The 21,594-nt window shown below is 38.0% G+C and overlaps 4 protein-coding genes and 2 long non-coding RNA genes across 10 annotated transcripts in view; 2 read left to right on the top strand and 4 right to left on the bottom strand.

The window, feature by feature from the left end:
- LOC111795208 (nephrocystin-3-like) overlaps nucleotides 1-8,774 on the bottom strand; it is a 29,650-nt gene extending 20,876 nt beyond the window's left edge. For 2 of the 3 annotated variants that reach the window (XM_023677500.1, XM_023677501.1), the window contains exons 1-3: nucleotides 8,767-8,774; nucleotides 5,365-5,375; nucleotides 4,599-4,603 (exon numbers count right to left, since the gene is read on the bottom strand). In XM_023677500.1, coding sequence (XP_023533268.1) covers nucleotides 4,599-4,603; nucleotides 5,365-5,375; nucleotides 8,767-8,771 — 21 coding nt within the window. In that variant the 5' untranslated portion in view covers nucleotides 8,772-8,774. Of the gene's footprint in view, nucleotides 1-4,598; nucleotides 4,604-5,364; nucleotides 5,376-8,766 lie in introns of those variants that run through there. The other variant, XM_023677503.1, reaches the window with a different exon arrangement.
- Nucleotides 703-5,075, bottom strand: LOC111795206 (importin subunit beta-1). Of its 2 annotated transcripts, none has more exons than XM_023677498.1 (4): nucleotides 4,931-5,075; nucleotides 4,038-4,370; nucleotides 1,805-3,895; nucleotides 703-1,649 (listed from the first exon to the last, which is right to left on the bottom strand). In XM_023677498.1, exons 2-4 carry the CDS (start codon nucleotides 4,361-4,363, stop codon nucleotides 1,451-1,453), a joined length of 2,616 nt encoding a protein of 871 aa, XP_023533266.1. In that variant the 5' UTR covers nucleotides 4,364-4,370; nucleotides 4,931-5,075; the 3' UTR covers nucleotides 703-1,450. The 2 variants fall into 2 exon arrangements, with proteins under 2 accessions (XP_023533266.1, XP_023533265.1); XM_023677497.1 differs by having other exon boundaries at nucleotides 1,805-3,945; nucleotides 4,088-4,370.
- LOC111795210 (glucan endo-1,3-beta-glucosidase-like) lies at nucleotides 6,241-8,295 on the bottom strand. Its single transcript, XM_023677504.1, has 4 exons — nucleotides 8,188-8,295; nucleotides 7,118-8,094; nucleotides 6,697-7,021; nucleotides 6,241-6,335 (listed from the first exon to the last, which is right to left on the bottom strand). The coding sequence occupies exons 1-4, from the start codon at nucleotides 8,285-8,287 to the stop codon at nucleotides 6,310-6,312; spliced, it is 1,428 nt and encodes a 475-aa protein (XP_023533272.1). The 5' UTR covers nucleotides 8,288-8,295; the 3' UTR covers nucleotides 6,241-6,309.
- Nucleotides 7,742-8,558, top strand: LOC111795212. Its single transcript, XR_002815175.1, has 2 exons — nucleotides 7,742-8,113; nucleotides 8,209-8,558. It is a non-coding gene; the product is annotated as an uncharacterized LOC111795212 (long non-coding RNA).
- A 1,336-nt stretch (nucleotides 8,775-10,110) lies between the features above and the next one.
- LOC111794613 lies at nucleotides 10,111-12,197 on the top strand. Its single transcript, XR_002815117.1, has 2 exons — nucleotides 10,111-10,741; nucleotides 11,957-12,197. It is a non-coding gene; the product is annotated as an uncharacterized LOC111794613 (long non-coding RNA).
- A 65-nt stretch (nucleotides 12,198-12,262) lies between these two features.
- LOC111794612 (WD repeat-containing protein 44-like) lies at nucleotides 12,263-19,014 on the bottom strand. Of its 2 annotated transcripts, none has more exons than XM_023676682.1 (9): nucleotides 18,691-19,014; nucleotides 17,123-18,356; nucleotides 16,568-16,658; nucleotides 16,325-16,482; nucleotides 16,184-16,235; nucleotides 15,099-15,181; nucleotides 13,896-13,989; nucleotides 12,967-13,801; nucleotides 12,263-12,840 (listed from the first exon to the last, which is right to left on the bottom strand). In XM_023676682.1, exons 2-8 carry the CDS (start codon nucleotides 18,266-18,268, stop codon nucleotides 13,272-13,274), a joined length of 2,154 nt encoding a protein of 717 aa, XP_023532450.1. In that variant the 5' UTR covers nucleotides 18,269-18,356; nucleotides 18,691-19,014; the 3' UTR covers nucleotides 12,263-12,840; nucleotides 12,967-13,271. The 2 variants fall into 2 exon arrangements, with proteins under 2 accessions (XP_023532450.1, XP_023532449.1); XM_023676681.1 differs by lacking the exon at nucleotides 16,184-16,235 and adding an exon at nucleotides 15,254-15,305.
- Between the last annotated feature and the right edge of the window lie 2,580 nt (nucleotides 19,015-21,594).

Genomic DNA, 21,594 nt, shown 5'->3' with positions numbered 1-21,594 from the left:
ACAACTGCTAAAGGAAGTAGAAGTTCATAGAGTAGCACAAGGGTGCCTATAAGCGGGGCATAACAAGGAGGCAAACACAACTCCCTCTGTGTACTCACTCATTCATCCATTTTCAACATATCCCAGAACCACAAGGCTGGGCATTTATCTCGAAGAAGAGATATGTTCGAACCGACCCAGCTGTATGATGAATGAATGATGACAGTACTTAAATGGATGCCTCCTCCAGCTTTCCACCNATAAGAGATACGTTCGAACCGACCCAGCTGTAGGATGAATGAGTGATGACAGTACTTAAATGGATGCCTCCTCCAGCTTTCCACCNAATTGATACCATAAAAAATCCGCTTAGCATTCGAACATCAAAACTATAAGCTTAGACCTTAAATTTTCATAATTACATCGAACGAGTCCCAGAAGGAAGCTATTCTACAAGTGCCTAAATGAAATGACGTTAGTTCAAGAATGAGCGGTCAAAAGGGTTTTACCTCTAACGTGCGAAGGAAGCCTTCCTCGGTCACTTCATCCGAATGCAATAGTGAAAATGTGCACAATAGGCACATCATTATCATCGTCTTCATTCAAACATAGAAGAGCCTGCAAACATTTTGAGTTCAAATATGCAGAACAAACCAAGGCAACATTTATTCACAAACAGACCTTCGAAGTAAAGAAAAGGAGGTATAAACAAGCCAACCGAACTGGAAGAACACGGGCGTTTCAGCCTTTCACCCATCACAATTCTGTGATGTTTCTGTAAAGCTTTACATATCATGCAGAGAACACAGCTACATAATGAAGCTAACCAAAAAGAATGAACGAACGTACATGAATGATGCCCTTAACGGTATATTGGTATGAAGGTGTGTCTGTCCTCAAAGGTTTACAATATGAAGTGGAGAGAAAGAGATGAATACAACCGGACCATGAAATTCATAAGACTGATGCAGAAAAAATTAAACAAAAATATGAATGGATAAAGTCCTTAAATAGAACAACTGCTAAAGGAAGTAGAAGTTCATAGAGTAGCACAAGGGTGCCTATAAGCGGGGCATAACAAGGAGGCAAACACAACTCCCTCTGTGTACTCACTCATTCATCCATTTTCAACATATCCCAGAACCACAAGGCTGGGCATTTATCTCGAAGAAGAGATATGTTCGAACCGACCCAGCTGTATGATGAATGAATGATGACAGTACTTAAATGGATGCCTCCTCCAGCTTTCCACCATGACAAAATGAGATGTACCGACTTCATGTTGCTAATGCAATAGTTAGCAATGCTTTCATGATGATGATGCAAGAGTTAGTGACAACTGGGAGTGAACAGCTTCTGTTGACTATAAGTGACGACGACTCGTAAGATGCAATCTTGGACCCCGACTCAACACACCCAAATGCATGCAAGGACTCCAAATATGAATAGAATATGCCAACTAGCAAAATCCTCAAATAGAAATGGCACGGCTGATGGCCAATTTGGCCCATTCAGCAGATTCTTTAATCAAATGGTCATCTGAGGACAAGCATTCACTTAAAAAGTCTTTGCTTGAGACAGATTGCTGAATCAAAGAACCAGCATTGCTTCCCAGCGTGTCTGCTAGGTCTCCAAGGACACCGATGGCAGTTTTCATCACGACCTCGTCCCTACAAAAATAGTCCAGCAATCAACAAACATAAACAAAATTTCAATCCAAATACAGAAACAGAGATCGGAAAAGAACTNAACAGAGATTGGAAAAGAACTCACATGTCTTTCCCCATGTATATACTATCCANACAGAGATCGGAAAAGAACTCACATGTCTTTCCCCATGTATATACTATCCAAAAACTGGAGTATATGAGGAGCGTAAGGGATCAAGAGCTGAGTTTTTGGAGAACTCTTGAAACCTTGGAAGATCCCTGAATATGCCTCCAAAATGCCATTTCTCAAGGAGTTGGTGTACTCAGTCATTTCATCATCAGCACCTGCAGTATGTGCGGACAACTCTGCCGCCCGCTGGAGCATTGGCATGGCATACATCAAGTACTTCTCAAAATTCTCCCCTATGGCAAGTGCTATATCACCGAAGCATGAGAAAATAGGGGGTTTCACAGAGCGATGCAATTGATCACTAGACAAATTCTTAAGCAGCTGAGTCATAATCCCATCACAGTAAGGCAAAATCTTATCTTCCAAAGCCCTGCATACGTCCCCTACAACACCAACGGTGACAGCACAAACTTGGTACTCTTCAAAATTCTGAAGCCCCATTTCAATATATTTATAGAACTCAGTCATGTATTTAGCAAAATCTGGGCCTGTTGCATAAGCAAGGGCACCAATGGCCAGCATTGCCTCCTCATGAACCGTAGCATTTCTACAAGCAAAGACCCTAAGGAAAAGACCCATCATATTATCTGCATACTGCATGAACATATACTTGGTTGGCTCTGCTGAACCTAGCTTCTGAATAAGAACTTGTAGACATCCACAAAGCAGACCCTGCAATTCACCTTGTTTCTCCCTTTCATCAGACGAAAGTTTTTGCCCTTCAAGAGTATTGTGCAACTCCATCATGATGACCGGTACAAGTTGCAGCACCATTGAGGCCATCTCATCAGTTGCGCACCTCACAACCTCATTCAATGTTTCATATGCAGCAGTCCTCAAACGTGATTCACCAGCATCTTCTCTGTGAGTAACAGAGAGGAGGGTCTGAACAATTTCTTGGAAATAGGGAGTTAAAGGAGATGATACACCAACATCTTCAAAACCCTGAGCAAGAAAATAGAGAGCACCACAGGCTTTCTCTGCGACATTTGGAACATCTTTCATGCTCTGGAGCAAAACTGTTATGATCTGTTGACAATTTGCCTGATTAATTATGGGTGTATCCACATTCGAACCATGAAGGAATTCAAATATCCGTCCAAGGGTCCATGCAGTTGTGTCCTTCACGTGGTTATTAGGGTCTTGGGTTAAGGCAGTCAACATAAATGTCAAGGCTACATTAACAATTGGCATTAACTTTTCTGGGGCAGGTCCTTCCAGAATGGAACCAAATGCATAAGTTGCTGCCTCCCTCTGCCTCCAATCAGATTTGGTAATGTTCTCTTCAATGAATGGCATAACAAGTGGGACAATGTCATCTCCAACAGTTCGTGCAACCAGCCCAAGACACGTACCCCCGGCCATGGCAATATTCCAAGCCCCTTCATCTTGATCTTGATCCTCTTCTTGCTTGAGAAGTGTCTCAAGCAACATGGGCACAAGAGCAGGGAGTGCCTGCTTAATAAAATAAAAGCACGGAATATCAGAATCTCCAGTAAAATCATCCCCATATTCTTCCAAGATGTCAATCTCCTCGTCACAAATAGAACTCCAGAACTCAATAGCTTGAAGTGCAACAGGTTCTTCATCTTCTCTAACAGCCTTTGCAGTAATGCCAAAAATATCCTGGATGTACCTAGCTAATTTGTCATAGTATGTCGAAGCAATAGATACCAAGCACTCAAAAGCTGCTTGTCTTATCTTCACTTCAGGTGATAGTGTGGCCTCACAAACAACTCTCATGATATAATCACGCTCCATATCATTGCTAAAGTTTGCCTGAGCAAATCCTAAAGCATTATACAAAGATCGAGTGGCAGCAAGTCGGACATCATTGTTCCCTTCTGCCGAGTTCATACCCTGCACAACAGCTGTCAATATCTTGTTCACTTGATCTTGATCTATCACATCCGGAGAAACTTCCTCACACAAATAACCAAGGGTCTCCAAGGTGGCTTGTTTGACATGAGTTGATGGCTGATTGACATTCAACAAAAGTGAACCTATCAACTCAGGCCACTGCTTATGAGGCAACTCAATGCCTGCAATTTTAGCAATAACTTGGGATGCTGTTGACCTAGCATCAGCCACAGGTGAAGAAAGAGTACTCAACAAACATGTCTTTATCTGGGCTTTGGCGTTGCCGTCCANATTCAGGCCACTGCTTATGAGGCAACTCAATGCCCGCAATTTTAGCAATAACTTGGGATGCTGTTGACCTAGCATCAGCCACAGGTGAAGAAAGAGTACTCAACAAACATGTCTTTATCTGGGCTTTGGCGTTGCCGTCCAATGCCAACCATCTTTGGACAAGCTCAAACTTCCTATGCTGTTCCTTAGCATCCAAGGCATTCTTAAGTATCAAACCAGCTAATTTACGGCTATCAACAGGCTTCTCTTCATTCGCTAGTTCACCAGAGAGAGATAACAAGAAACTGGAGAGGTTCTGCTCTTGGAATTGCCTCAAACTATCTTCTGCCTGCTTCCTCACAGACGCATCGATTGCCTGAGCATTCAGAAGCACCTGTGTAACTTCCATTGCCATATTTCACCTAAACACGTGAAAAAAAAAAAAAAAACGCCGTTCAATCATTAGTTCTAACAAGTACCCACTCACAAATCACTTTAAACCTCGCAAGCTGATCTAGTCCAGAATCCAGAAGTCTAAAGAAATTCCTAGCCTCGTTAAGAAAACCGTACAAAAAAACAGCATCGAAAACCTCAATAATACAGAGGAACCATCAAAAACCCTAGTCAAACATCAACTGATCTAACAAGAACCCCACTCTTATTCCAACTAACGTAAAGCTAAAGCCATGCCGGAGACCCGGACCATACAAAACACGGCAAGAAATTTCCACAAGATCGAAGTGAACTCTCAACGAAATCATAATACACCCGACACTCCAAACAAATTCCACCCCTTCCAGACACTCAAAAACAAACTAAAGGCCGCCACATAAATCTATATCCGAATAAATAAAAAAAATCAAAACAACATACGAACAAGCCATTGATGTACAGATCAAAAGAAACAAATACAGTGAGAACATTTCCAATCGTTAATACCAGTGGGAAGCCGCGGTTCCAAAAAAAGACCAAGAACAATTACCTGGGATTAGCAAATCGACAGTACTTGAAGAAGATAAACGAGGAAGAGCCTCGAGTCGGCGTTCTGAAAACCCTAGAAGTGTAGAAGCGAGAAGAAGAGGGAGAGAAGGAGTGCAAAGTGCAAAGCTGGATTTGACATACAAAAACAAAAACAGCTTCATTTTTAAAATAGCAATTATTTCCAGGTAGTGTTATTACGCGGTAAGTTTCATTTTAAGCTTTCTGAGTCTGATCCGTTCAACCAATCAAAATTGTAACTCAATTCAAGTCAAAGTCAGTGAACGAGGAGGATCGTGGGATGATCTGTCATAATCATTTTCAACCGTTGATTTCCAGAAAGTAATTTCATCTCCAAAATGGTACAGTGAGACGGTCCTTATGGAAGCAAAAGTCAAATTTGAATGATGGAAAGATAACCTAGAGGTTGTTTGAAACAGTAATCTACGCTACGGTTAGTTGAAAGTTACCAATTTTAATATATTTATAAATCACTACCACTATTATCGTATTATTGCTCTTTACCCCCCCCCCAGCTAAATTACAATAAAGCCCCTCTTATATTTCTCCTCAACTCCCTTGCCTTTAATAAATAAATAAATATATATATATTAGCAAAATCAATTTATATTCCTAAACTTTCGGTTATATTTTTTTAAATATGTACTCGATATAATTATTTATAACAACCTTAGTTTTATATTGATATAGAGTCGCTATCATATACATGACGTAACTTATTTACGTAGAAACATTCATTTAAAACGACTTCATAAAACGATGACATGGACTTAAGTTATTAGTTTTAATTATTTTAGACGATAAAAAAAAATATAAACTTTTTTTTTTTAAATTAAATAATAATAAATTGGGCCCTAAAATTTTCCTAAGGTACGAAGGGGTGAGCTGCCACGCAACAGTAGATATGATATGGGCCCAATGTCACATGCCAACACCGCTGTCCAGCTGGCCCAGTCCAGATGGATAATAAAAGAATTTTATTTTTATTATTTTGTTAGAATAATAATTTGTTTCTAAATAAAAATGTTTTTAGTTTTTCCCGAAAGGAAATTCATTTAAAAAATAATAATATTAATAATTTATTTCAGGTTTTTTAGGGAAATCAATTAAAAATAAATAAATAAGGTCAAAAAAATAAGGAAAATAAAAAATAAAAATAGTATATATTAAATATAGATAAAAATTGTATTTGAAAATTATATTTTGTGTGACAAATTCCCTTCTTTGCTCCTCCTCTCTTCAATTAGTCAACTAAACAAAATAAAACAGCAAACAAAATTAAATAATAAATAATAAATAATATATATTTATATTTAAGAAAATTGCAATAAAGGGGATTGCCTTCTTTCCATATCTCCCATTTTACCAATATTTGCACTTCCCATAACCTGAAAAATAAAATCAATGAGAATAAATTGTCATAATTATTTTATTTTTTCTATTTTGTTGAAATTTAATTTAAAAATGAATATTACATTATCCGTCAAATTCCTCTCACTACCCTATTCTCGTTGCGCCCTGTAAATGTTATGGAGCATAGTGATTGTAGCTCAAAATTATAAACCGTCCCCTTTCAAGTCAGGGAGGTAATAGGGTCGGATATTTTTAAAGGGAATTTCTCTATCGATCTTATATATTCTCAATTCGCTCGTCTGTTAAAATTAATATTTACGTAGCGAACATGAATAAAACCTTTTAAATTTAGAATATTAAAAAATGGAAGGGCAAACTTGTAATTTAAAGACTCACTTGGATCCACCGTGGTTAGATCGCCCGTTTGTTGAAAATCGCAATCTGAATCGTTCCCGTCTGTTGCTTGAAAGTACGCGTTCATGACGTAAGCAGCATGGGCTCGGACCGTATTGGGAAGAAAACACGGCCCATTTTCTTGAATCGGCCCACAATCCAAGCCCAGCCCACAAACGTAATCGATGTTTCTTTGCAAGGCCTCGGAGTCGGCCTCGGTTTTGGGCAGGCACCATGTTTTACCATCAGCCACTGGGCTTGGGCTTGGGCTTGGGCCTTTTGGTGTGGGTTCTGGGCCGTGATGGGCTCTCGGTGTAGACGACTGGGCCTGTTAGATCCAAGTCGACAACAAACCAATCAACCAACATGTAACGATCATGATTATCAAAAACGTTTTAGGATGGGTTCGGGCTGTGGCAGCTACCGTGGGCCGGAGAATCCCAATCTCATAAACCGGACTCAGATCCGGTTCAAAAAGACCAAAGTTTCTCTCACCGACTGGACCGGGCTTCAGATTTTCGTTAAACAGAGCGAAAATGTACGTCTCGAAGGTCCGGTTCGGCATTAGCGGCGTGCCCACCCCTGATACGACATGTCGTAAGAGATTCCCGTTGTAATCGGCGGCTTCTTTTGGGCCAACGCCAATTTGGGCCGGGTCACCCTTAGAGGGCCAGCCCGTTTCGGCAATAACAATATCCAGATCCGCAAAGCCCAAGCTTTTCATGGCGGAATAAACAGCGTCCAATTGAGCGTCCAACATGTTGGTGTATAAAATCCCTGAATCTGAATCGTACACGCCAGGGTTTGGCCGGAAGAGAGCGTAATCTAGGGTTTCGGCGGTGGTGCCGAAGAATGGGTATGGATTCACCATTAGCGGCGAGTTTGTTTCTCTCAGGAAGCTCAGCATCGGCTTTATTACGTGCGTGTCGTAGCCTTGCCGGAATCTTGCAGTGGACGGCGGGCTTGAGTTCGACAAGATTCCGAGTGAATGTGGCGTCGAGACTTGAATCCGGCGGCTCAATGAGGCTTCGGAGAGGGCTGTGTGGAGGCTCTGCATCGCCGGGACGAGATTCGCGATGAGCATTTTGTTGGCGGTGGACAAGACTTCGTTGCCGACTAGAATGCGTATGATGTCAGTGGCAGGTACGTAGGGTTGGACGTTGAATTTGATCCATTCTTCTGCGAAATTTGGCTTTACTAAGCGGGGGATTTGATCATTGGGGACTGTGATGGTTACTGAGATGCGTGTATGAGCGAAAGCTCTTAAGATGTCCGGATTGGCATCGAACAGTCTGATGCGGTCGATAATGGTGGAATCCAAGAGGAATTCCGCAACCTTAGACGGCAGAGGGAGATTGTCAGCCAACGTTCCATAATTGACTCCGATGGATCCACCTTTAGCTGATGAACAAATGAAAAGGTAATTGAAATTTTGAAGCTGAGATAACAATGAACAGACAGATAATCACATAATACTGTGTGCCATTTAATTACCTTGGATGTGGAGGAGTGTAGGGAGAAGAAGAAGAAGCAAAGTCGCAGCAATTGAAGTGTAAGCACGAAGAAGGCGCGAGAGAGCGAAAGAGGAAGCCATTGGTGAAGAAAGCGAGAAGAGTGAATTGAGGGTGGCATTGGCCATTGCTGAAGAAGTAACATTTTGATGCTTTGCTTTGCGATTGGGGAGAATCGTATGTTCTTGGTAATACCCTTCAAGCTTGTTCTTCTTAGAGAGCTTTATTTGCTTTTGAATCTGTTCTCTATTAATTTCTCTTTTTTTTTTCCTTCCCCTTTTAGTAATAAATGACAAAATCTATGCTTGTTTTGATGTGTTCAAGTATAATTAATATTAGGGTTTTCTTTAAAAATGTTTGATTGATAGAACAAGTGATGGTTTTGTGCAATTTTTTTCCCCAAATATGATCAATCTTGCCTTTTTCTACAAGCAAAAGAAATAGCCTTTTCTTGTCAGTGTGGAGAAGGAACCTGACAAACAGTTGCTACAAGTTTGATTAGTTAATTAATTATTGAAAAGTATGATTATGGTTTTTACTAATACCTTTTATTCATATAAACTTCATACCACTGCTAGCTATTATATCTTCTTAAATGGTCAATTTCTTCGAACATCGAAATTTTTTATTGCTGTCGGTTCATGCTTTCTGTGGAAAATCAAAAAAATTAGGTAGTGGGGGAAGTCTGTTGCCACTATACTATAAAAAAAATTAGGTAGTGGGGGAGACTTTACAACTATACTATAAAATAAAAAAAAAATTAGGTTGGGACTCTCACGTCAAGCAAAGTGAACATCTGGGCACGCAAATGCCAATGTACAAGAATGTAGAATGTCAAGAAGCGATCAGAATGCCACCATATGACATGTTCATCTGGCCACTTGAAAGTCAATATTAGAAGGATGTAGAATGTCTTGAAGCATGAAGCGCATGTCCATCTTACCACTCGAAAGTCAATATAGAAGAACTTCATGAAGCCATCAAGAGTTCACCATATGACATGTCCATCTGGCCACTCGAAAGTCAATATAGAAGAATGTCATGAAGCGATAAGGAGGACACCATATGACATGTCCATCTGGCCACTCGAAAGTCAATATAGAAGAATGTCATGAAGCTATCAAGAGGACACGATCTAACATGTCCTTTAAAGAGGAGATGAGAAGACATAATCAAGATAAGGGCAAGAGTGTCACAGATATGCTCGTTGAAGGGTCGGGTAGGACTCCAAATTTTAACCTCGAACGTCGGGGTTCTGAAGGAAATTTGGGCATGCGGTTTTGGAGTCGAGTACGTTCATAAGAAATATGGAAGTTATCCTAATTTAGTGTCAATTGGACATCGGGTAGACGCCACGACACCATATATTTGTTTATCAACATTATGTCTACACTCTCCAATTTGGATATACCTCATAATTTACTACACTAGGATGTGATTAGTTGTCAATTTTTCTTATCGAAGTTATATGCTATCAAAACCGTTAAAAGTTTTTGAATGAAATTGCATCAATTTCCCTCATACCGTCTAGTTCTAGATACGTCACCTTGAGTTCTTGGACCAATATTCACTAATAAGTCTTATGATCGTCAACATACACAATTGAAGATTACACAATTGAAGATTACACAATTGAAGATTACACAATTGAAGATTACACAATTGAAGATTACACAATTGAAGATCACACAATTGAAGATTACACAATTGAAGATTACACAATTGAAGATTACACAATTGAAGATTACACAATTGAAGATTACACAATTGAAGATTACACAATTGAAGATTACACAATTGAAGATTACACAATTGAAGATTACACAATTGAAGATTACACAATTGAAGATTACACAATTGAAGATTACACAATTGAAGATTACACAATTGAAGATTACACAATTGAAGATCGGGGAATAACAAATGTTTCTAAGATTCTAAAAAAGAAAAATTAGGGGAAGGAAGGAACAAAATTGAAGGTTTGGATGAAACGAAGAAAGGGGAAAATTCAAGTTAAATTGAAAATTAGAAATTAGAGGATGATTAGCAGCAGCCAGATTAATTTTGTCATGTAGATAAGATCATGAAGCTTTGAATTGGTCTTCTTAATCTAATTTTAGGATGTTTAAATTGAAATTGAAACGAAGAATTTGAAAGGCTCTTGACGATCATTCTCCTCTGTCTTCGCTGATTTTCTCTCCGTGTTTTTACAGACCATCCAAGGCAGGTTACAACGAATCCGCCATAGCCATGGAGAATCAGAGCAGCGCCTGTCTGTCCTACGAGAAGCTTAACGGCGTCGCCACCTGGCTCGGCACCAGCGTCGCCTCCGCCTTCTTCGCCTCTCTCGAGCGCTGTTCCTGCATCAATCTCTCAACCTCCGACGACCATGAAGATCCCGATGAGGCTCACGATCGCCCTCTCATGTACTGCACTTCCACTTCTTCCTCTGTCATTCGCAGCTTCGAACCGCTTCCTCCGCCGGTCAATGACGTTGCCAATCTCCCCGTCTGAGCGTCGTTCTCCATGGATCTGAGGTCGATTTCAAATTAGGTTTTCTTCAGATTTGTCGCGGGATCCGAATGTTTTTTTTTTTCTTCTCTTTTTTTAATCTTCTTTTTTGTTCTATGTGTTCCTTTTCCTTTTTCTATCCCTTTCCCTTGCTCGCTCTGGGATTGAGGATTATGCGTTGAATTTCTTTTCTTCGTTTGTTCATATCTTTCTTTTCTGTGAATTACAACTGGAATGATATAATAAATTTTTTTTACCAGAAACAACTCGATTCTTGCTGATTCTTATCGGTATTTGAAGATTCATCATTCAAAATTAGGTCATAATCGCCGAATCCATAAATCTGATCGGTTTTGACATTTCCTTTCTTGATTGTCTGATAATTCTTGGATGAACCCAAATTGATTTGGGATCAAGATGAATGATGAACGATGACCGAACATCATGGTGTTGCTAACCATTGGATGGCATGAAAAGCCACCAATTCTCCGAGATTCCGCTCGGTGGTGATATAATAAGAGAAATAATTTCCATTTTTCTATTGAAATTGTACAGATCTGAGCTTTCTTTCTGCCATTTTTGTTTATAAAAACTAGAAAGTTATGCAGTAGTGGAGAGATTTCTGACCTTTCTGCCTTTTTCTTCATCTTGGTTGCTTGTCATAATGCAGTGAATGATATGAAGTGTCTATGAGTTTGATAGCATCTTCTGAAATGAACAGAGGCAGTTGGAAAGACAACATTCGTACTGTTTTGTCATTCATTTCATGATCTCAGACATAAACATCTCATCAAATGTTATTTTATGTCAACATGATTGTCTGAATCGGAATATTATATTTGATGAGTAAAGAAGAAAGGGATCTTTTTATCCTCCAAACTCCATCCACAAAAGGAAACAAGTGGCCAAACAAAAATAGACAAGATTTGTGAGATTCACTGAGAGAGAAGTGAGTGTCAAGCGAACTCTGGCCGAAGAAGTGGATTGTGAGATCTCACATCGGGTTGGAGAGGAGAACGAAACATTCTTTATAAAGGTGTAGAAACCTCTCTCTAGCAAGTGGATGCTGCCCCGAAAGGGGATGGATTGTGAAGTCCCACATCCCACGTCGGTTGGAGATGGGAACGAAACGTTACATGTTTCTTTGTCTCGTTTGGGATTTGGGATTTATATCTTTAAGGCGTAGTTTTTCATTTATCAGTACAGCTAATTGATTCTAATCATTTAACCTTCTGATGCAGAGCAGGAACATGGGCACACACAGCTTGGTTACCAGAAAGCTTTCACAGAAAAGGCAGAAGACAGCAGAAGAAGAACAAGTAAACTGCAAATATGCACTTTTTATTCACTATTTAAATAGCACATTCAATGTAGAAAGAATATTTGGATATCTCTTTTTCTCTTTTTGTGTTCATCTTGTAATCAGTTGGTTTCTTAACTGTAAACTCCTGCAAAGTAAATGAATAATTTATTTGTCTCAAATGGTATGAATTTGTTGGAATTATATTTCCCTCGCTACCGTTATACAAGACGGGGCGAGAGATGAGTTTATAACTTCAAATCTCGATCTGTTTGAACTTTCAATTCTATAATGACTTCCATAGAACAGTTTTTAGGCGGGGGAGGGAGGGTGGAAGCCTGTACAGAGTTTGTATTTACAACACAGATGCTAAGTAGCTTAGCTTAAGCTCGTAACACCGTGATCGGCGTTGTCGAATGAAATAAGTGAGAATAATACAACCTATAAACTCTGTTAGCAAAAGGGGTTGGTGCAGACTGTGTTAGTGTAATGATACAGCAAGCAAGAGCAAGCAGCAAGAAGCAAACAAAAAAAACTTTTTCCTTGCATTTCAAGATCAGCCTGGAAGGTAAAGTCTCATCAGATGAAAACGACCGACTTTGTTGCCCCCACACTCAAATCCTCATGTCTCTCGTAGTCATCGTCGTCGTCTTGATACGAAGTCGAAACAGAAATGGTCAAAAATATCAAATCATTTTTAAAAAAATGGCCCACAAGATATACCAATTTTCCTTCAATGAATACAGGCCACCAATCTTGATTTCCCTGACCGTGTTAGAGCAGAAAAGGCAAGAGGTATGAGGTCCTCCAAGCCCCTGCAGCAACCTGCACGGTCGAGACAATGCCTCGTATCAGTATCGTTTCCTCATTACATAAACGACTTGACATGTTCGATATGGGCCAGCAGTATTCAAATCACGACATCATGAAGTCTATATTAGGTAAGCTAACCTTGGCCACTAGCTGATTTGAAGTTGTTCCTCCATAGAGAAGCTTGTTTCGCCGTCGTTTCGATAAACTGGCCCTAGAGTATAAGAAAATATATAGAGAGAGCTCGAGGAAACTCCGAAAACGATAACATATCAGCCATCAGCACGTATGATTGTGTTTATTGCAGTGGGGGTGATAACATGTGTTGATCATCTAAAATGATATCAGGCTTGCATCATATGCTTATACTCAGCCAGGAGGCACTAACATGTGAAAAACCAAAACCAGAAGGAAATCACTTCATATTTTCGGAACATCCTTAAATTTCAGACGTGTACAGGTAACCCGTAATTGTAAAACGACCTGATTCGTCCATCCCATCCTGCAGTCACGATGACCAGACCCCACGCGTGAGAACTCAATGTATTTTGGCAAGACAATTTCAGAAATTTATACCGAGATTTATGCATCATAGATGGTTTCATTAGTAGGCTCGAAGCGTGGAGCTTCTCCTCGGGCCAAGTTGCAGATCCCTTGGGGAAGGATTCTAATAACTCTTGCCTCAAAGAGAAAAAGGCCGGGGACGAAAGCGGGAAAGTGTCAGAAGAACTCCTTCGCGTGCCAGCAAAACGTCTTTCGTCGTCTGTGTTACTTCTCAAACCACACCACGGTACTGCAATGGAACCATTGGAGGGGAAATATTCATACGACTTGATCTTCTTCACCGGGGAAAAAATAGACTCGTTCTTATAACTGCAGTTCCATAAATATACATTAGAATCGCCACTAGCCGATATAATATGTTTCCCGTCTGAGGTGAACGACGCAGACATCTGGTTTCCGGTATTACAAGGCCCTGAACGGAAAGGACGAAACTTGCTTATGAGCAGACAGGAAGACAGGATACAACGAACAACACCAATAACAAACAAGGATATACAGGTGCATACCCTTGTATTTCTGGATCACCTCAAGCCCTTGAACAATCCGGATTCGAGAATCAGCAGAGCTGACCATTATTCTGCTCGAATCGTTTGCAGAATACTGCGGCCCAAGAGAAAAAGCATAAGAATGCATAGAAAATATTAGCATCCCGAGAACGACAAGAAACAAGAACATAAATACAACATCTAAATGTGAATAAGAAGATTAATAGAAAGAAGAACTACCTGAAACCCTGTTATCTTTTTACTGGGCGACTTCTTCTTACTCGATAAACATATTTCGGCATCTAATTCCAGGTTATTATCACCTAACCAAAAGAAGTCGAGTGTTTAACATATTCAGCTCATAACGGGGAAGTAATTTAGTATAAGAAACGAACCTATTACTCTAAAGATGCGGCAGGTACCATTTATGGAGCCAACGACTCCTCTCTACATGATGAGATCGAAATGCCTTTAACATCTAAGTAAACCACCAAATTTCTACATAAACATAATGAAAGAGCGAAACGAGAACACACCCGCCCATTAGGATGATAGGACACTGCAGTGACAATTTCCCTAATGTCTATCCAGTCAACAACTTGAGAAGAAGGAATCCCCCAAATGCGTATCTTTCCATCTATTGAACCACTGATGAAGTAATTTTCATCCATGGGATTAAAATGAACACAAGTAACTGCAGCCAACATGGAGACGAACCGTGAGGGGGCTGCACGTAAAGAATTTGTAAGTAATTTAAGAGAACGGAATTCCAAACTCACCGTAGTTACTATGTGAAAAGACTCTGAGACAATCATTAGATCCCAATCGCCAAAGTCGGACAGTTTTATCGATTGACGATGACAGAAGATACTGCACGAGGAAACAACAAATACTTAATATGATTACTGTAACAGCTCAAGCCCACCACTAGTAGTTAAAATCCGCTTTAGCCCGTTACATATCTACGTCAAACTCCCGGTTTTAAAACGAGGCTTCCACATCCTTATAAGGAATGTTTCGTTCCCCTCTCCAACTGATGTGGGATCTCACAATCCACCCCCCTTGGGAGTCCAGCATCCTAGTTGGCACACCACCCGGTGGCTGGCTCTGATACCATTTGTAACAGCCCAATCCCACCGCTACCAGNCACGAGAACGACAAGAAACAAAAACATAAATACAACATCTAAATGTGAATAAGAAGATTAATAGAAAGAAGAACTACCTGAAACCCTGTTATCTTTTTACTGGGCGACTTCTTCTTACTCGATAAACATATTTCGGCATCTAATTCCAGGTTATTATCACCTAACCAAAAGAAGTCGAGTGTTTAACATATTCAGCTCATAACGGGGAAGTAATTTAGTATAAGAAACGAACCTATTACTCTAAAGATGCGGCAGGTACCATTTATGGAGCCAACGACTCCTCTCTACATGATGAGATCGAAATGCCTTTAACATCTAAGTAAACCACCAAATTTCTACATAAACATAATGAAAGAGCGAAACGAGAACACACCCGCCCATTAGGATGATAGGACACTGCAGTGACAATTTCCCTAATGTCTATCCAGTCAACAACTTGAGAAGAAGGAATCCCCCAAATGCGTATCTTTCCATCTATTGAACCACTGATGAAGTAATTTTCATCCATGGGATTAAAATGAACACAAGTAACTGCAGCCAACATGGAGACGAACCGTGAGGGGGCTGCACGTAAAGAATTTGTAAGTAATTTAAGAGAACGGAATTCCAAACTCACCGTAGTTACTATGTGAAAAGACTCTGAGACAATCATTAGATCCCAATCGCCAAAGTCGGACAGTTTTATCGATTGACGATGACAGAAGATACTGCACGAGGAAACAACAAATACTTAATATGATTACTGTAACAGCTCAAGCCCACCACTAGTAGTTAAAATCCGCTTTAGCCCGTTACATATCTACGTCAAACTCCCGGTTTTAAAACGAGGCTTCCACATCCTTATAAGGAATGTTTCGTTCCCCTCTCCAACTGATGTGGGATCTCACAATCCACCCCCCTTGGGAGTCCAGCATCCTAGTTGGCACACCACCCGGTGGCTGGCTCTGATACCATTTGTAACAGCCCAATCCCACCGCTACCAGATATTGTCCACTTTAGCCCGGTACATATCGCCGTCTGCCTCACGGTTCTAAAACACGTCTATTAGGAAGAGGTTTCCACATCCTTATAAGGAATGTTTTNAGCAAAAGAAGTCGAGTGTTTAACATATTCAGCTCATAACACGAGCGTTCGGGGAAGTAATTTAGTATAAGAAACGAACCTATTATTCTAAAGATGCGGCAGGTACCGTTTATGGAGCCAACGACTCCTCTCTACATGATGAGATCGAAATGCCTTTAACATCTAAGTAAACCACCAAATTTCTACATAAACATAATGAAAGAGCGAAACGAGAACACACCCGCCCATTAGGATGATAGGACACTGCAGTGACAATTTCCCTAATGTCTATCCAGTCAACAACTTGAGAAGAAGGAATCCCCCAAATGCGTATCTTTCCATCTATTGAACCACTGATAAAGTAATTTTCATCCATGGGATTAAAATGAACACAAGTAACTGCAGCCAACATGGAGACGAACCGTGAGGGGGCTGCACGTAAAGAATTTGTAAGTAATTTAAGAGAACGGAATTCCAAACTCACCGTAGTTACTATGTGAAAAGACTTTGAGACAATCATTAGATCCCAATCGCCAAAGTCGGACAGTTTTATCGATTGACGATGACAGAAGATACTGCACGAGGAAACAACAAATACTTAATATGATTACTGTAACAGCTCAAGCCCACCACTAGTAGTTAAAATCCGCTTTAGCCCGTTACATATCTACGTCAAACTCCCGGTTTTAAAACGAGGCTTCCACATCCTTATAAGGAATGTTTCGTTCCCCTCTCCAACTGATGTGGGATCTCACAATCCACCCCCCTTGGGAGTCCAGCATCCTAGTTGGCACACCACCCGGTGGCTGGCTCTGATACCATTTGTAACAGCCCAATCCCACCGCTACCAGATATTGTCCACTTTAGCCCGGTACATATCGCCGTCTGCCTCACGGTTCTAAAACACGTCTATTAGGAAGAGGTTTCCACATCCTTATAAGGAATGTTTTGTTATCCTCTCCAACCGATGTGGGATCTCATAATTACTAAAGCATAAGCATGATTTAGTTTCTAGGAAATTCATAGAACTAATACTTACATTGTTTTTTGACCAAGAGAGATCCAGAATGTCGCCGGTATGTCCATGGAACTCGTGCAATGGTCGCTCCAATATCCTGAAGATTTTAGGTGGAAAAATTATACAAGCTGATTCTGATGTTTTCTTCAAGGCCATCGAGTTAGCTATCTTCTCTTTCTCCGAACGCAGGGGTTTCAACTCAGAAAGGTGATTAACTGTGAAGTAAATGCAGGATGGATCGATCTCGGGAATGTCGGATTCATTCGATCTCTCATCTTCAATCACTTGCCATAATTTAACAATCCCATCATCACCACCAGTAGCGAGAAACCGTCCACTAGGACTAAACTTCATCGTCAAAACAGCACCTTGATGTGCCTGGATATCTTGTCCCATATACATAGCTGAGAGTTCTTTCAATTGCTTCTTGCAATGGCGAACCTTCATCCTCGGCACTCTCGACCCTGTACTCAAATCACCATCAACAACCAACCTTGACTTACCATGCTTATCGAAAATGCAGGCAGCCGATCGTAATTTCTTAAGCCAACGTTTGTTGACTCTTCGTTCTGTACTCAACGGAATGTTCGCCCTCTCAGCCTCCATCTCCATCATTTGTTGGAAAGACGGCAAAGAACTCGATGCCTCCTCGAGCCTTTCAGGCATTGCAAACCGAACAGATTTTTTTAGATCCCCAATTTTCCTGCCACATTCTCCATGAATCCCACCATCCCTATACAGAATGCTATTCTTTGAAGCCATCTCTGAATGTTCAAGATCATCATTAGACCAACACGACAACGAAGATCGACCCGAGCAAAACACATCTTCAAACTCTGAGGATTCAGCCCCGGAATTATCCCTCCATCTTTCTCCATCCCCTTCTCTCCAATCACAACAAACAGTGAGAGAATTCCCATTAGCGAGAGGAGCTCGATCTAATCCCATTCCCATCCATTTCAAAAACTTACTTCGACGCTCATGAACACTCATAGGGCTTCGATTCCATACATCATAACCCAAACTCCCATCGACCCAATTGTTAAATCTGGGACGAGAATCAAAGCCCGCCTCAATCCCATCGAAATTGGCTTCCGATATCGAGGGAACATTGATATCTGGCGCATCAAAAAACGGGCATTCTTCATCCTCGCTAACGCTACCCATTATTCCGCACAGTTCAACCCATGAAATCCCCTCAAGAACACGGCATTATAAACGGGAGAGAAATGTGCGAGAAAAAAACGAATACACACTACACAACAATCCAAAAAAGGAAAAAGAAAATTACAAAAGGGGAAAAACGCAGATCAGTTTAACCGAAACAAAAAAAAACTTATTAAATTAAAGCGATCAAACATGGATCCCAATTGTTTAAGCAAAAACAAAACAACAAAACAAAAATCGTGGAAAATGAAATTGCGAAGTAGAGAAAGAAGAAATCAGGCAGCCATTAATGAGTTAACAAACAGAATCAGTCCAATATCCAGATACCACAATTGAAAGATCACAAGCGATACAGAAATGAAAATGAAGAACAAAACAAAACAAAACAAAAAATGGAAAACGATTCGAAACAGGATTCTTACATGGAGACGAAGGGGGTTTTTTCGTTTGTATGATGAGATCTCTTAGAAACTGAGGAGGGCGGAGATCGAAGCATCCATGAAAATTTGGAGCTCCTTTTACAACTCTCTCTCTCTCTCTCTCTCTCTCTAAATCTCTCCAGAGCAGAGAAGGGGGGCAGTACAAGAGAAGCTTCAATAATTTTATAAAAAAGAAAAAGGAATTCAATGGAATTTTGAAGAATTAAAACAACAAAAAATTGAAAAAAAAAAAAAAAAAAAAAATTAGTTCCTCGATATTCGTGGTTTCATGGACCGCTAAACCACATTCCAAGGCTTCTTCTTATGTTTCTGCACTTTCTCTCTCTATAAATATATATATATATATATATATATTTATTTATTTATTTATTTATTTTTGGATTAATTTGTGGAATACAATTTTTTTTTTTTGTATTAAGTGTATCACGACCCACACCACAGTGTTCCCATTATTCTACTTTAATCATTTCCCAATTCTTCAAAATTAAAAATAATCCTTTCTTTTTCTTTTTTTTTACTTTTAATTTAATCTCTTTAAATTCTCCGATCTCGATCCCGACCCGTAATAGACATATTCATTTAATTTATACAAAAGGTAAAATGGAACGGAAAAAAGTTTCCTCATCAAAATGGAAACAAAGATCATATTCTTGGTCCCGTTTCTCTAATTTTTATTTATTATTCTCGTACTAAATAAATTGTTGATTAATATTTTAATTTAAATTATTAGAAATGGTATTAGAGTTAGAAAATAAATTTTAATTTTAAATTTTTTTAAAATATTCTTTTTATTATCATGTTTTATAATAATTTTTTTTTCGATATTATTTATTTAAAAATATTTAAATAAAAAAAACATAAAATTTTTATAATTTTGAACAAACTTAATAGATAAAACACTAATTATCGTTCTACTTTGTAATTATTATATTAAATTAAATATAAAACTATTTTCTACCGAAAAATACCTATTTTTCAAAAAAAAATCGAGAAATAAAAGAAAAATTTATGCTATTTTTATTTTATTAAAAAAACACGTCCATTTAAATTACTAAAATTAAAATAAATACAAAGCATTTGTAATTATTGAGAATATTAAGGAAGCATAAATATTTCCCACATTTCCCAAAATTTTAGCTTTTCATTATATTATCAACCCCATTTGACTTTTGAATTCCAAGAAATTTAATAATTAATTAATTAATATATTCACTCAAATATTTATGTTTTTTATTTTATATTTTTTAATTTTACATTATGTTCCTCAAGTTGACCAATGTTTTTATAAGATGAAAATTAAATAATTAAATAATTCTAGATTTTCTATTTGGTCCCTCATTTTATAATAAATTAAAACTCTATCCTTCTATTTAAACATTATCGTGCACGTTTGTTTTTTATCATTTAACTCTATCTCGTACCTTCTAAATTTGTATTTTTTTAGATTTTGATTAGGCATATATAAGATTATGATTCTCGTTCGATTCTAAATTTTTAGTCGGTCCCTCATCTTTTATTAAATTTCAAATTCATCATTTAATTTCATTTAATTTTTGTCTTGTCCCATCACCAAACAAAATGTTTTTGCCATTTATAGATCTAAATCAAACGAAAATACGTAATTACCCGTGAACTTGTGTTTCATATATTTTTCGAAATCTTTATTTTTATATTTTATTAACAAAAATTTGGGAGTAAATACAAATGTTAAAATAAAATTTTTAGGTTATATTATAAATTTCTTGCCTAATTTAAATTTGATTCTTATTATTTTAAAAAATTTAATTTAGTCCGTTTTCTTAAATTATGAGTTTAATTTTAAAATTTTAAATTCGTATTTAATAAGTTATTAAACTTTTAATTTTATATTTTACTAAGCGTTTAAAGTCCAAATACAGACTAATAAGTTTGTTCAAAAACTTATGATGTATCAGTTATTATGTCAATTGCTGACTACTAAGTTGGTATGGAAGTGCCGGGAAAAACCTTTATCTATACAAATTCTCGAACGAGGATTTTGAACAAAGATAGACGAGAGGTGTAAGCACAGTCAGATATGAACATTTCACAGATTATTAATAAATTTAAAAATTGAAAAGTTTACAAAAATTTTAAAAATTTGTAATTTAACTTTAATAAAGGCATAATTTAGTCCTTGTTTTAGATATAAAATTAATGAATATCTATAATAAAATAAAAGTATACCACAATATATTAATATTATATATATATATATATTTGCAATTAATTTGAAGAACGAACCAACCCATTAAAAGAAAAAAAAAAAAAACAAATTGGCCACGTGTATATAAAAATTAATTTAAAAATAGTGATGGGCCATTCCCTTTAAATCTGCCACTGATTTGAACTGGGTCGGGTCAAATTATCATTATTGTATCCATAATTTTTTAATAACATAATAAATTAATTTTATCTATTTAATTAAATTAAATGTTTAAAATGGTTTTTTTTTGTATCGTTAATTATAAAATTTTAATCAATAAAATTACGGTGAAATAAACATTTTAAAATTATAAAGGTTCCAATAAAATTAAATATAAATTATAAAATTTAAATTAAAGAATTGGTTTGTAATTTTCTTTTTATTTTATTTTATTTTATTTTAGATAACAAAAAAAAACTGGCGGTGGACGATGACCAGCCGATTAGGACTGGTCAACGATTAGATAATTGACGTTCCCCGTTGTGTTTTATTGTTTTGAAAATCAATTATAAGATAATGACGATAATACCCCTGAGCTTTTCCAATTAAACATTTTTTTTACTTAATTTCTTGTTCTCAATCATTTTCAGCTCTTTATTTTCAATTTTGAACATTAATTTTGATTTATTATGTGACCCATTATCAATTTCTAACCCATTTTC

The sequence above is a fragment of the Cucurbita pepo genome, chromosome LG05, assembly GCF_002806865.2.
Source record: "Cucurbita pepo subsp. pepo cultivar mu-cu-16 chromosome LG05, ASM280686v2, whole genome shotgun sequence".
Taxonomy (NCBI): domain Eukaryota; kingdom Viridiplantae; phylum Streptophyta; class Magnoliopsida; order Cucurbitales; family Cucurbitaceae; genus Cucurbita; species Cucurbita pepo.
This window is presented reverse-complemented; position numbering and strand designations above follow the sequence as displayed.

What these genes read in the sequence shown, in the direction of transcription:
- LOC111795206 (XM_023677498.1), bottom strand. Translation starts at nt 4,363, where the DNA reads ATGGCAATGGAAGTTACACAGGTGCTTCTGAATGCTCAGGCAATCGAT. An exon ending in TCACCTGTGGCTGATGCTAG is followed by an intron (nt 3,896 to 4,037) that starts GTCAACAGCATC and finishes GGCTGATGCTAG; the next exon opens with GTCAACAGCATCCCAAGTTA. An exon ending in ATATACATGGGGAAAGACAT is followed by an intron (nt 1,650 to 1,804) that starts GTGAGTTCTTTT and finishes CTATTTTTGTAG; the next exon opens with GGACGAGGTCGTGATGAAAA.
- LOC111795210 (XM_023677504.1), bottom strand. Translation starts at nt 8,287, where the DNA reads ATGGCTTCCTCTTTCGCTCTCTCGCGCCTTCTTCGTGCTTACACTTCA. An exon ending in TACACTCCTCCACATCCAAG is followed by an intron (nt 8,095 to 8,187) that starts GTAATTAAATGG and finishes TTTGTTCATCAG; the next exon opens with CTAAAGGTGGATCCATCGGA. An exon ending in TTGGGATTCTCCGGCCCACG is followed by an intron (nt 7,022 to 7,117) that starts GTAGCTGCCACA and finishes TGGATCTAACAG; the next exon opens with GCCCAGTCGTCTACACCGAG.
- LOC111794612 (XM_023676682.1), bottom strand. Translation starts at nt 18,268, where the DNA reads ATGGGTAGCGTTAGCGAGGATGAAGAATGCCCGTTTTTTGATGCGCCA. An exon ending in CCGCATCTTTAGAATAATAG is followed by an intron (nt 15,182 to 16,183) that starts GTTCGTTTCTTA and finishes TCTTTTGGTTAG; the next exon opens with GTGATAATAACCTGGAATTA. An exon ending in AAAAGATAACAGGGTTTCAG is followed by an intron (nt 13,990 to 15,098) that starts GTAGTTCTTCTT and finishes CTTGGGCCGCAG; the next exon opens with TATTCTGCAAACGATTCGAG.